The 13,884-nt window shown below is 42.9% G+C and overlaps 1 protein-coding gene across 1 annotated transcript in view; it reads right to left on the bottom strand.

The window, feature by feature from the left end:
* VAT1L (vesicle amine transport 1 like) overlaps positions 1–13,884 on the bottom strand; it is a 149,285-nt gene that overhangs the window by 80,846 nt on the left and 54,555 nt on the right. The window contains exon 4 of the mRNA XM_036440761.2: positions 2,839–2,981. Within this exon, the coding sequence (XP_036296654.1) occupies positions 2,839–2,981 (143 nt within the window). The remainder of the gene's footprint in view (positions 1–2,838; positions 2,982–13,884) is intronic.

A 13,884-nucleotide genomic window follows, 5' to 3' on the forward strand; every position in this document is an offset into this window, starting at 1 on the left:
TTGAGTCGAGAATGTATACAAAGCTGTGATCACCGTGTAGATGAAATTTGGCACTCTTCTTTTTTCACTCAATATGCTACCACGGCTATTTTTCTCATTTTGTGACAGTCTCCATAATTATCTTTTTTTTTTTTTAGGGGCTGCATAATACTCAAGTGTGTGGGTGTAGCGTAATCTGCTGAACTATTTTCCTTCTGTTGATAACGGAGGCTGCTTCTGCATCTTCACTGTTACAGACGATGCTATAATTCACCCGGGACATATGCTACACACCTGCCGTGAATCAGAAGCGGTGCTTGGCTCTGCAGTAGGCAACCAGGGACCTGTTGTCTTTTTTTTCTTTTGGATTATTTCCTAAGAGTAGGATTGGTGGGACAGAGGGCATACATATATTTGCAGCTTCCCAGTCATTTTTAGTCTAATTCCGGAGTCTCTATTTAAACTCATAAGGAATTGCTGGAAGTCACACTTGTAAGTGATGATGAGAGGAATCTCAGATGCTGTTACCATCTTCTCTGCTGACATCAGGAGAAATCACTGATTTGGGGCTAAAGGTCACAGGTCAAGGACAGAGAAGGACAGGAGATGGAGCAGCTACATGGGAAATGGGAACTTCAGGAGCTCCCTGGCCATAGTCTGTCCTCACATTTTCAGAAGAGCTGCCCCTCCTGAGTCTATTCTCTCACTACTTTATATATATATATATATATATATATATATATATATATATATATATATATATATATTTATTGATTTTTCACAAAGAGGAAGGGAGAGAGATAGCTAGAAACGTCGATGAGAGAGAAACATCGACCAGCTGCCTCTTGCACACCCCCTACCGGGGATGTGCCCGCAACCAACGTACATGCCCTTGACTGGAATCGAACCCAGGACCTTTCAGTCCGCAGACCGACGCTCTACCGCTGAGCCAAACTGGTTTCGGCTATTCTCTCACTACTTTCCACATCCTACCACCTCCAGCTGCACCGATCTCCTTTCAGATTCTCAAATTCCCAAGCCTTTTCTAACACTGGGCCCTAGCACATACCACTCCCCAAGTCAGGAATGCTCTTTCTTTGGCCAAATTCTCATCTTTCAGATTTCAGCCCAAATCTCACCCTTTGAAGGAAAATGTGTCCGATTTCCCCAACTGCATATGTTTACTGGCACCTTGCATTTCTCCAGCAGGGCACTTATTGAACTTGTAAATCAAGGAGTTTTAAAAAAATTGTCTCCTCTTCCCCAACTAGACTCGAACTCCACGTAAATGGTCTCTCAAAGTGGTCTGGCTGTGTCTCCCGCCCTGGCTCATACCTGGCCCAACAGAGACGTTCAATATTTATTAAGTGGGTTAGTACATGAATAAAGGAAAGGATGCTCACAAAAATATCATTAAGAGGATGAAAGAAAAGATTGCTGAAGGGACATGGTAGTTCATTTTCTCCACCACAACTTGATAGACGCTAGGTAAAAGAAGGACTACCTAAGGGTTATAAAAATAGGCATAGGTAAATCCTGGAATTCTTTAAACTATGGCTGCAATCTACAGACTTCGGAGAACCAGATGAGGAACTTCTAGTATCTCCCTGTAAAGCTCTCTTTTCATGCCCCCCAAACCCCCACCCCAGAAATACTGGGTCAATTTTAAATTACATGCAAATCTCTCTGTTTAAACTTTAATAACAAATCTGAAAATGCAGAATATCAGGAGACTCTCCAAGAAACTCTCACTTAATCTGAACTAAATCCACCATCTCAGACAACCAGGTCTTCCATCTCTCTAGTCTTTCGATTTTCCATCTTACTGTGTGATTAGCAGAAAATTGTAACCCTATTATTAGGATGCTAGCTGGACAACTTAATTCCTTTGTACATTGCAATTTAGTGCTGATCAACTGAAAATGCAGGAATATGCTCTGGGACATCCCTAAACCCTCCTCAGGAATATAACCTGAGGACCAGCCTCAAACGCTGAGCATCAGGAGGGCTGAGATGCACAAATCATCTGAGAACACGGTGGCAGCTGGGTTTTCCACTTGATGCACATGCACATAGCCATGATCAATAGCTTCAGGAGCACCGGTGGAAATGGATTAGGTTAGAAGCCATGTCCCCCTGGATGACTGCAACACCCAGCAGACTGATCTCCTGCCTCCAGTCTCCCGTCTCCCATCTGTTCTCTGTGTACCACCAGTGACTGCCCCAAACCCAAATCTGATCATGTCACCACTCTGGTCCTTCATTGGCTCTCAGTCATACCCAGGTTGGAGTCTGCATTTCCTTAGGCTGTTGTATAAATGAAGGAGAAATAAACTTCTCTGAGTTAAGGCAGTGTTATAGCAACTAGCACCGTGGTCTGCAAACTGTGGCTCTCGAGTCACATGTGGCTCTTTGGCCCCTTGAGTGTGTCTCTTCCACAAAATACCACAGCCTGGGCGAGTCTATTTTGAAGAAGTGGCGTTAGAAGTTTAAGTTTAAAAAATTTGGCTCTCAAAAGAAATTTCAATTGCTGTACTATTGATATTTGGCTCTATTGACTAATGAGTTTGCCGACCACTGAGCTAGCATAACGGCTTTGCAAGTTATACATTTGCTTTGCAAGTGACTTAACTGCTCTATTCCTGGATATTATCTTCTGCACATGGGGGCTGTTAAGAGCATTAAATGAGCTAATATAGGTGAAATATTTAGCACAGAGCTAGTCATACTAGGACCTCAATATATATTTACTATTATTATTATGGTAGTATTAGCCCCCTTCCAGATGAAAGCAACTGTTCTTTCAGAGAGAGAGAAGAGCAAGGGCCAACCTGGTGCTCCTTTGAGCAAACACCTTACCTTTTCACTTCTTGCACATAGTCTGCATTTCGGTCAAAGAGGTGGGTCACAGAGTCTTTGATGGCTTCATGCTTGAAAGTAGAAGCTGTTCCAAATACAGTCACATTGGGGATAGTGGAGCACAGCTGAGCCACAGCTTGGCCCTGGAAGTGAAATGCAATAGATAAGTCACATGGGAGAGCTACCATCCAACAACCAGCCTTGCTGGGTGTAGAGCAGCATTTCCCAAGCTTGCCACTATTGGCCATTTTTTTTAGGCTGAATGAGTCTTGGTTGTAGGGAGCTGAACTGTGCATTATAGGATGTTTAGCAGCCTCCCTTCTCTCCACCTCCTAGGAGCCAAATCTGTCTGCAGACATCTCAGTGTCCCCTGGGGGACAAAATCTCCCTCGGGTGAGAAGCACTGGTGTAAGAGGAATGTCTCTGTGAGCCAGCAAAACTCTAGCTTCATGACTTAACAACTATTATTTACCCATACTGACCATCAGATTCCTCTCTGTAAGTTAGCAATAATGGTACCTACTCCACAAGGACCTTGGGGGATGTTTTAGTTTGGATACCCAAGAAACACACACTGAGGCAAAGATGCGAGTGTTAGTACTGTATCAGGAATACAATTGCAGGAAATACTAGAGTGTCAAGACAGACATAGAAGGCAGTCCATAAAGGGTATGTTATCAAGCCCGTATTCCCCAGGGGCACCCAGAACTCAGGCCCTCTGAAGACTGTGAGTAAGTGTAAAATATGCTTCAGAGTTATCCCAAACAAGTGGTGAGGAAGCTGGAATATTTATCCACCAAATTTCCATCTGATATTGGTTGAGGGTTGCTCTTGCAGCAGTAACTCTGGTGCATGTCTGGCTTATCCTCTTGGGCAGACAGACAGAAGTTCTAAGCAAGCAACTTTCAGCATGTCAAGAAGATACTGTGTGGCTGACAGCATATGTTACAAAGGTTTAAATGCGGTCATCTGTAACAAAGGTCAAGCCCCTGCCACAAAACAGGACACTTAATAGATACTCAGTAAAGCTTAATCATCTGTACCCTTTGGTCACTTATTATATCCAGGGCAGAGAAGTCCAGGCATATAAAGTAAAGGCAATGCATGAGGTTTAACTATGAAGTGATCCAGGAAAAATCACAAACAGCTAAAAATGGATTTTTCCATGCCCTTTTTCAGTATGCTTGGAAGTTTAAACCATTGGAAAAAATACTGTGACCATGTACATTCAGAAACCTTCCCCCCCAAAAACAATTTGCTGGTAAATAAGTTGCATTCTACAACCAAATACTGTCTCTTTTCAGTGTTCCATCTGCCATTGTTAGGAGCCATAAATTATTATGGAGGAAACTTATTCTACCAAAGTCATCTGTGATATTTGTTTCTGCCTATCACTTTGTTTACATGTCTTCTTCCTATTGGTGGACTAAATTAGGTTGGCAAGTCAATTTGTGGAAATTTAATTCTTCCAACATTTACAATTAAAGGCAGCATTGTGAGAATCAGAATGCCAGATTTGGAAGATCATCCAATTACCTTTCCCATCACTGTTTATGGACGAGGGGAGGAGACTCAGGAAGGTCAAGGTGACCCAGTTCTTCCGAGGAGATCTGAGATTTAAAGCAAGGTCTCCTGATTTCCAGCTATTGCCAGTTTCTATTGTGCCATTTTGTCAACTAATTTTGACATTTAAGCTAAGCAGATACTTGAAAGTCAACACTTCGGAACATGAGTGTGAATGTAAGGCTCCAAAGAGGCTATGTGGCTGTCAGTTCTTAGAATAGCTTGATATTTGGTTAAGTTTTTATCCTCTGTTTTTAGAGAACAAAGAGGGGATTTTACTCACTCATGAGTGTAAATATGAGTAATCAACATAGCAATCCTCTCAAATCCAATAGGGCTTGAGCTAGGCTCATTACTGCTGTGGTGGGAAATTAGAATGAGTTCTAATCACTCTGTAGTTCCTCCTGCCCTCTGTCTGCAAACATGACATTTATCCACTCAAATATTCTTTAAATTCTTAATATGTACAATCACATTGTGCTATAGATGCTGGAGTGTCAGAAATGATTGGCACACCTTAATCTCCATCTCTAGTCCCAAGTCCCTTACTGAAGTCCCAGACTTGCGTATTGAACTGTCATTTTGGTACCTTTCTTCACCGGGTTATTAAAAAATAGCATATCAAACTCAACTGACCCAAGATAGAACTCAGGACCATGTCCAAATGAGTTACTCCTTGCATTAGTTTGTTTAGACTGTTGTAGCAAAGTTCTGTACACTGGGTAAGTTAAACAACAGATATTATTGTTCCACAATTCTGGAGGCTAGAAGTCTGAAATCAAGGTGTTGATAGGACTGCATCCTTCTCATGGCTGTGAGGCAAAGGTCTGGTCCAAGCCTCTCTCCTTGGCTTGTAGATGGTCATCTTCTCCCTGTGTCTTCACCTGGTGTTCCCTCATGTGTGCCTATGTCTAAATATCCCCTTCTTTTTTATGCCCCCCCCCCCTTCTTATTGAGTTCAGAGAGGAAGGGAGAGTGAGATTGAGGTAGAAACATCAATGATAAGAGAATCATTGGTCAACTGTCTCCTGCATGCCCCCTACTGGGCATCAAGTCCACAACCCAGGCATGTGCCTTGATCAGAATTGGACTGTCATAATCTAGGGGAGGAAGACTGTGACTTCCTAGTGCATAGGTTAGTGCTCAACCACCAAACTACACTGGCCAGACTAAATTTCCCCTTCTTATAAAGACACCAGTCATATTGGATTAGAGCTCACCCACATCTAATTAACATATCTAGCGACTTCATTTAACTCATATACGCCATAAGCATCTGTACCTATCTTCACCGGGTTATTAAAAAATAACAGACCTTTCAAGTGGCAGACCTTTCCCACATGCCATGTATGTCTATTTAAAAAAATGTTTGCCCTGAGTGGCAACCCTGAGCAACTTTAAAATAATTTTTTGTGTGAGAATTGTCAGGAAAACCTGTCCAGCAGACTTCTCCCTTCTCTTAAAGTTCTGCTACCCCTTAGCTTGCCAACTAACACTCCCCGAGCAACTCTCAGGCGCTCCTTTTATCTGCTCTGGGACTAGACTCAGAACAAGTCCATCTGTTCGGCCGCCATCTTGTCCGTTTGTCTCTTTCTATGACACCACAGACCTGTGTTTCTTTCTCCAGGACAACCGCCACCACAGCTTTCTGTGGCTGCTAACTGACCTATCTGTGAGCTCCAAGAGGTCAGGGACTGACTCACTTGGCTCTGTAGCCCAGTGCTCAAGGCAGAGCTTGGAACATAGCAGGAGTTTGCTAATACTTGCTGAAAGGATGCAGGAGAAACTAGAATATTTTCATGTAATAAGAAAGCCCCCTCATTTTGCATATTTCTATGTCTTTAGTACTGCAGAGTGGGCATAAAGCAAAGATTTAATTAATATATCTAGTTTCTGACCCAAGCATAATGTTACCATTTTCATTTTAATTAAAAGATACACGTGGTTGTAAAATGGCATAAGTAACTGAGGTACTTATATATTTATCTTATTTGATATAAAATATATGAGTGTTATATATGTAATATATAATATATGTTATATATTATTGTATATATTACATATATAATATATATAATATATAATATATAACATAATTAGCATTATATGTGTAAGTTATTAATAGTATATACAGTATATGTATATATAATTAATATTTAGTACATAATATTCCATTTATAACTCTTATAATGATACAGTATCACCTCCTTATTTGCAGTTTCACTTTCCACTGTTTCAGTTACCTGAGGTCAACCTCAATTAGAAGATTTAAATAAATTAAAAACTCTAGAAATAAGCAATTCATACATTTTAAAAATTGCACAGTTCTAACTAGCATGATGAAACCTCGCACTATCCCACCCCATCCTGCCCAGGATGTGAGCCATCCTGTGATCCAGCTGTTTCCACAATATATCCGCTGCCACCTGCCAGTCACTTAGTTGCCATCTCAGTTGTCAGATTGACTATTGTGGTGTCACAGTGCTTGTGTTCCAGTAACTTTTTTTATTGTTATAATTGTTATATTTTATTATTAGTTATTGTTATAAAGCTCTTGCTGTGCCTAATTTATAAATTAAACTTTATAACAGATATGCACGTGTAGTAAAAAAAAACAAAAACATAACATATATAGGGTTCAATACCAGCTGCAGTTTCAGGCACTGGGGGTTTTGGAATGTATCTCCTGTAGATAAAGGGAGGACTATTGTAATGTAATAATATCATTATTATATAGGCATACATAATATGTAATGTAATTAGTATAATATGCAAGTGTTCTATATAATAACTTATACTATTATATAAATAACTAGAGGCCTGGTGCATGAAATTCATGCATGGGGGTGTCCATCAGCCCAGCCTGCACCCTCTCCAATCCAGGACCCCTCCAGGAATGTCCGACTGCTGGTTTAGGCCCAATCCCTGTGGGTGGGATTGGACCTTAATCTGTAGTCGGACATCCCTCTTGCAATTTAGGAACACTGGCTTCTAACCACTCACCTGCCTGCCTGCCTAATGCCCCCAACTGCTGGCCTGGTCACCCCCCAGCTGTCCTCCCCTGATGGCCTGATCTAGCCCCCAAATGACCTCCCTGCAGGCCTGGTCACTCCCAACTGCCCTCCCCTGCAGGCCAGTTCACTCCCAGCTGCCCTCCCCTGCAGGCCAGTTTACTCCCAGCTGCCCTCCCCTACAGGCCTGGTCACCCCCAACTGCCCTCCCCTGCTGGCCTGATCACCCCCAACTGCCATTCCCTGCTCGCCTGGTCACCCCCAACTGCCTTCCCCTGTCGTCCTGATCTTGTCCCCAACTGCCCTTTTTGCCATCCTGATCACCCCTAACTGTCTCTGCCTATTTCACACTATCATGGCTTTGTCCTGAAGGAAGTCAGATGTCCAGAATATGGCCGGTCGACGCACTCTAATTAGCATATTACCCTTTTATTAGTATAGATACTTGGTGGAAAATACAAATTTAGTGCCCATCTATTGGCAGCACCCCCCACCCACACACACCTTTTAGCTCTGTAACGCATCAATCAGGCGATGAGAGGCCCTTGCAAGATCCTCAATGATTTCCTAAAGGAAATAATGCTATGAGTTCTATATTTAAGCAGCACAGTGCTTCCCCTCACATTTATAGAAAATCTGTACTCTCACTTCCCCAACTCCCAAGGTGAATGCAGGAGCAGCACCTAATTTATCCTTGTTTCTCCCACATGCCTAGCAAACAGCACGGACTCAATAAACATTTGTGGAAGGCGGAATGAATTTTCAATAAAAAGGATTTTGCAATTTACCTGCAGACCCAAAACATAAAATGAACAAGACAATCCATTCTCCCAGCAATAGCAATAAAGGGAGATATGCATGTACTTGTTTTTAATTGATTTTCCTTTCCCTCCTTAGGATGAAGAATTCTGCAGCTAGCCTCTGCTCTTCCTCCCCATGGCAGCTGTGGTGCCTTTTGTCTCAACATGTGCTAGGTACTTAGCTCAAGTGCTTCACTAAATCCTCAAACCACTTTTTAGAGTATTTTTGTTTCCCTTTTGTGCCTGAAAATGGGGATTCTGAGAGGGAAAGGAACTTGCCCAAGGTTACGTGGCTTGTAAATGATAAAGCTGGGAGTCCAACTCAGCTTTAAGGCCACTCTGCTAGGAGTCTTCATATCCATCTAGCTAGGCACTTAGCTTGCTGCCATGGGACTGGAGTCTTAGAGAAAAGCCCTGGTCCTTGGCATGGTCTGTGGCCCTTCACTGAGTTGCTCTTTGGATGGCTATGCCTCAGGTTCACCTGGGTGAACTTACTTTAACCAGATCAACCCTAATTCTGGGGCTAGAGTCTCCTCAAGCAGAGCATAGACTGTGGGGATCCAGGAACAGTAGTTACAAGAGAGCTGATTTGCATCCCTAACTAGGCACAGAGAATAAATGATTAGAGGAGCAAATAAATTTCCACAAAAGACTTGATGCACTGCCTATTACATCCTAAGTACTCCATAAATGCAAGTGGTTAGCTGTACTGCCCTGAGTGTAGGACTGAGCCTGGTTGAAAGTCTGGTTACTCTCTAAATAGGAATTTTGGACACATGACCCTGTCAGTGTGCTGAGATTCAGGACTCTGCATCAGAGATTTAACTTAGTAAGGGGCAAAGAATGGTTGTCTTAAAAGGGCCTCTATAATGTAGATACTATGCTGTTTCTCACAATATAACAGTATTCTAGTTTTGAACATATAGAAAAATACTCAGTCTTTCCTAAGGCCCACCCACTCTCTGACCATAGGACCTTTGCACATGCAATTTTCACTGGTCAGAATCCTCTTCCCTTTCTTTTTTCCTGGCTGATTGCTGGTCATCCTTTGAATCTTAGCCTCTCTGTTACTTCATTGAGTCATCCATTCTATCATGACAGGACTATTTGAATAGTGCCTGATAGATTATACACTAAGCAAGGTGTTGAAAATACCAAGATAGACAGTCATATGTGGTCCCTGTTATCTTGTAGCTTGCATTCTAATAGAGGCAACAGATATTAATAAAATAAATATGCTATTGAAAGTACAATTATACATCTATGCCAGTAGAGTACAAATACCACTTCCAACCACTGAACCCTAGGATAAGACCACACTGGTGCACTACTACATTCTTACAAGTGTGCAGAAAATAAGCACTAACGTCATGAAAACACAGATAAGTGGGAACTTGGACTTGACAATCTCGATGGTCTCTTTGGTTGTACAAATTTATTTATCCAGGCTAAAGGAAGTCTATTTGAAGAAGCTCCCATAGAGAAGGAAAGTTTACTCATTTCCCCAAGTTTGGTGAAAAATGAAGCCCTCTGCTGCTAGCTTGACTATTTTTGAGATCACTTTTAAAACAGAACTCTTCTGAAAGTTGTTTCCACTTTTCAGCAGCTCATGGAAACCACAGGCCATTCATGTGGTCAAAGAAGGGAAAAGAATGAGCAGAATGAGCATGTGAATATCCTGAGAGGATGCCTTGAGGAAATGTCAAGGTGAGGTTGTTGTTTTTTTCTTCTGAAGAACTGTCACTTTACTCTTTCATCTTCATTAAAGCAGAGGCACTTGGACTAGAAAAGATAACTGGATGTTATCATTTCTCATACACTGAATACCGGAGCCATAGTTGTGCTTTACCTGTGACAATACAAACTCCCACGATGGAATTTAGACATAAGATAGGATACTTTTTTTTTTCAGATCAGGGCTGTCATTTGCCTGTCAACAATGTAGTTGACTTGATTGTGGTAAGAAGAGGAAATTCAAATCCCACTGTGTGGGCTGATCCATGTGATTGCCATCAAAGGCAGCAAAGAACATTCTCTGTTCTTGCCCGCTACACATGAAGCATCAGCCAGCCTTTCTTTATCTTTATCTTGTTTGTCATTGCAAAATGCCAGTCCCTCCCTAAAACACACATGTACTGAGAACTTCAACAGCCAGAAGCTCTAAGGATGTGTGTCTGAGGGGGAAGAGAGAGAAGGAGGAAAAGTGAAGATGGGACAAGCATTTTTCAACTGCTTGAAATTTAAGTAGGGAAAACAATTTTTAATCCAAAAAGCAGTAGACACATTCTTTGGGAAGACATAGTAGACAGTATCTTTCAATCCTTACTAGTGGCCCAGTGTACGAAATTTTTATTGGGGAGGGGGGGGAATCCCTTAGCCCAGCCTGTAACCTCTCCTCAGGGACCCCTGAGGGATGTCCAACTGACCATCAGACATCCCTCTCGCAATCTGGGACCACTGGCTCCTGACCACTCACCTGTCTGCCTGCATGCCTGCCTGATTGCCCCTAAGCCCTCTACCTGCCTGCCTGATCACCCCTAACCTTTCTGCCTGTCTGCCTGATCACCTCTAACTGCCTCTTCCTGCCTGCCTGATTGCCCCTAACTGTTCTCTCCTGCTGGCCTGATCACCCCTAATGGACTCTGCCTTGGCCCCCACCACCATGACCTTGTCCAGAAGGAAGTCAGACATCTGGAAGATGGTTGATCAACCCGGTCTGATTAGCATATTACCCTTTTAGTAGTATAGATAGATTATATAGGATAGGATTGCTTAAATATGGGAGGTGAGGGGAGCCTTTTTCATCAAGAAGAGATGCTCTTAGCAGACAAAAATACATAATCCCTATATGTGGACTGATAGACAGCCATATGCACTATACTGCCAAACCAGTCATTAAAAAATTGAACCTTACACCAAACAGCTGTTGCCCTTAAAATCCCTCCTCAGCTTCCACCTTAGGTTCTGCCTTCACAATTCACCCAGATTAGATTCTGATTGGTTAATTTCTATGCCAGTCAGCATCAAAATTCCACCTCCTAGGCAGCCATTGGCTCCTTGCACTTCACCCAGACTTGGTTCTGATTGGTTGGTTTCTAAGCCAGTCAGCATCTCTGGGCCTATCAACGGGCCTGATCAGAGAGGCGGGGTTGATCAGCAGCCTCAGCAGAGGCCCGAGAGAAAGAGAGGTGAGAGGCTGTTGGCCAGGCCCCAAGAGAAAGAGAGAGAGGCAAGGGCTGATCAACAGCTGCCACAGAGGCTACAGGCTGCTTCTCTCTCCAGGCCTCTCTTCAGGCCTGACACTTAACCCCCTCTGCAGTCAATGCTGAGTCGCAGTGCACACAGAGGCAGACAGTCAGTTCTAGGTCGCCACAGCAACCCAGCACTGACTTATGGTGGGTTGAGACTTCAGTTATTTTGGACGTTATGGACCCTGGATTTTATATATTAGGATGTGGATTGGTACTTCTCAATATGTGAGCTGGAACCAGCAGCAGCCACACTGTATGGAGACTTGTTAGCAATGCAGATTCTCATGTCCCGCCCAGACCTACAGATTCAGGGGTTTGGGGGTACAGCCTGGGAATAGGAGTTTTAACAAGCCCTCCAGGAATTCTGGTGCAACTCAGTTCGTTATCATACAGATTGACCTTCAAATGGCCCTGCTGCCTCCGTGTGATTTAGGTGCTGAGGCCTCAAGATGCTCAGGATATCTTAATATCAGATATGTTATTTAAAACCATGGTGAGGCTTGAGTATTAGTACGTATTTTATAAGTTCCTTGGGTATTTCTAATGCACAGCCAGTGCTGAGATCCGGCAGTCTATAAAGTTTCCCTTCTTCTAATTTGGTCTGTTTCGGCATTGCGACAGTACTCTTTTCCTACTTGAGGTTGACATCACAGTGCGTGGGTTTAGTACATGGGATCCGGTAGATCAGGGCCTGACTAACACAGTCCTCTGTGAGTCAGAGAAGCAAGGAGAGAAATAACCCCGTCCCTGTTCGTAAGGTTTGAGGCTCTGATGCCTAGAGGAGTTCAGCCTCCCTGCTCCCTGGGCCTCAGCTATGCTGCCGAACCCCAGGTTTTCCCGGTCACTCTTAGCTCTGCCCATTCATTGACTGCAAGGGTGAACATTTAAACCTTTCCCCTGCTCAGACTGTGCTGAGATCATTGCACAGTCACTCAGTTGAGAAGCAGGAAGGCCAAGAGGTGAAGGGTGGGTACTAGTTCATCCTCATTTCCCGGAGGAAAGAACTAGGCACAGCGCAGTTGTCTAACTGCCCAAAGTCACACAGCAAGTAAACAGCAGACGCAAGATTTGAACCCGCATGATCTGACTTCAGCATTCACAGTCTTAAACACTGCCCTGTGCTGCAAGACAGTGGTGGGTCTGGAGGCTGAGAGAAGGGGAGCCATCTCTTACTGGCCAGGTACTCTTCATCAAGCACGGTGCTAAGCACCTTATGCCCTCCCAACATCACTTCCCATCACAAAAACAGGCTCAGAAAGATCAAGTGACCTGACTCAAGGTTATCCTGCTAGTAATTGGAAACTATGGCTCAAAAAGGCTAAGTACTAGCAACTGGAAGTGATGGGATTAAACTCAAGCCTCCGGGTCGCTGAACCTAATTTCTTTGTTCTTCGTTATTGAGCACCAAAACAGTGACATGGGAATGAGACACAGCAGATGCAACAGAACAAAGGAAAGCTCCTGGGTCCCATTCCGATTGAATTCTGGAGTTGCCACTTAACCTAGTCAAGCCTCAGATTTCTCTTTTTTAAACCAGGGAGGTTAATGTCTACCCTATAGGGGTCCAAGGAGGCTCCTGTGGGGCCTAGCATCTCTGGGTCTTCAGGAGTCAGCTTTGATATGGGGAGAGGAAAAGGTGGACTTCATAAAAACTGAGATGTGATTGACATAGAAAAAAGCTCTGTGTATTTAACGCATACATCGTGGTGACTTTGAAGAATATATCAGTGAAACTGCCAATATGAACTTAACCATAACCTCTAAAATTTCCCACTTTCCTCCTTTTGTGTGTGATAACATTTAACATGAGCTTTCCCTCTTCACAAATGTGTAAGTATACAATACAATATTGGACTCTATGGACTCTGTGCCGCACAGTAGATCTCTAGGACTCACTCATCCTGCAAAACAGAAACTATGCCCCCTCCCCACAATCCCTGGTCACCACCATTCTACTCTCTGTTCCTATGAGTTGACTATTTTAGATTCGTGATATAATTGGGATTGTGTAAGACTTATTTATCTGTATCTGGCTTATTTCACTTAGCACAATGTCCTTCAGGATTTCCTTCTCTCAAAAAGGTGAATGAGATTCCTTTGCATGTCTATACCACATTCTGTTCGTCTGTTCATCATCTGCTCATGTGGACATTTAGGTTGTTTTCATGTCTTTGCAATAACGCTGCAATGAACACAGGAGTACATATATCTCCTCAAGATCCTGACTTCACTTCTTTTGGATGGATACCTAGTGGGGGGTTTCAGGATCATAGGGTAGTTCTAATTTTAATTTTTTGAGAAACCTCCATATTGTTTTCCATAATAGTTATTCCAATTTATATTCCCATCAACAGTATACAAGGGTTCCCATTTCTCCTCTCTAACACTTATCTTTTGGTTTGGTTTGTTTTTTTTTCATAA

This window comes from Pipistrellus kuhlii, unplaced genomic scaffold, assembly GCF_014108245.1.
Source record: "Pipistrellus kuhlii isolate mPipKuh1 unplaced genomic scaffold, mPipKuh1.p scaffold_m20_p_17, whole genome shotgun sequence".
NCBI lineage: Eukaryota > Metazoa > Chordata > Mammalia > Chiroptera > Vespertilionidae > Pipistrellus > Pipistrellus kuhlii.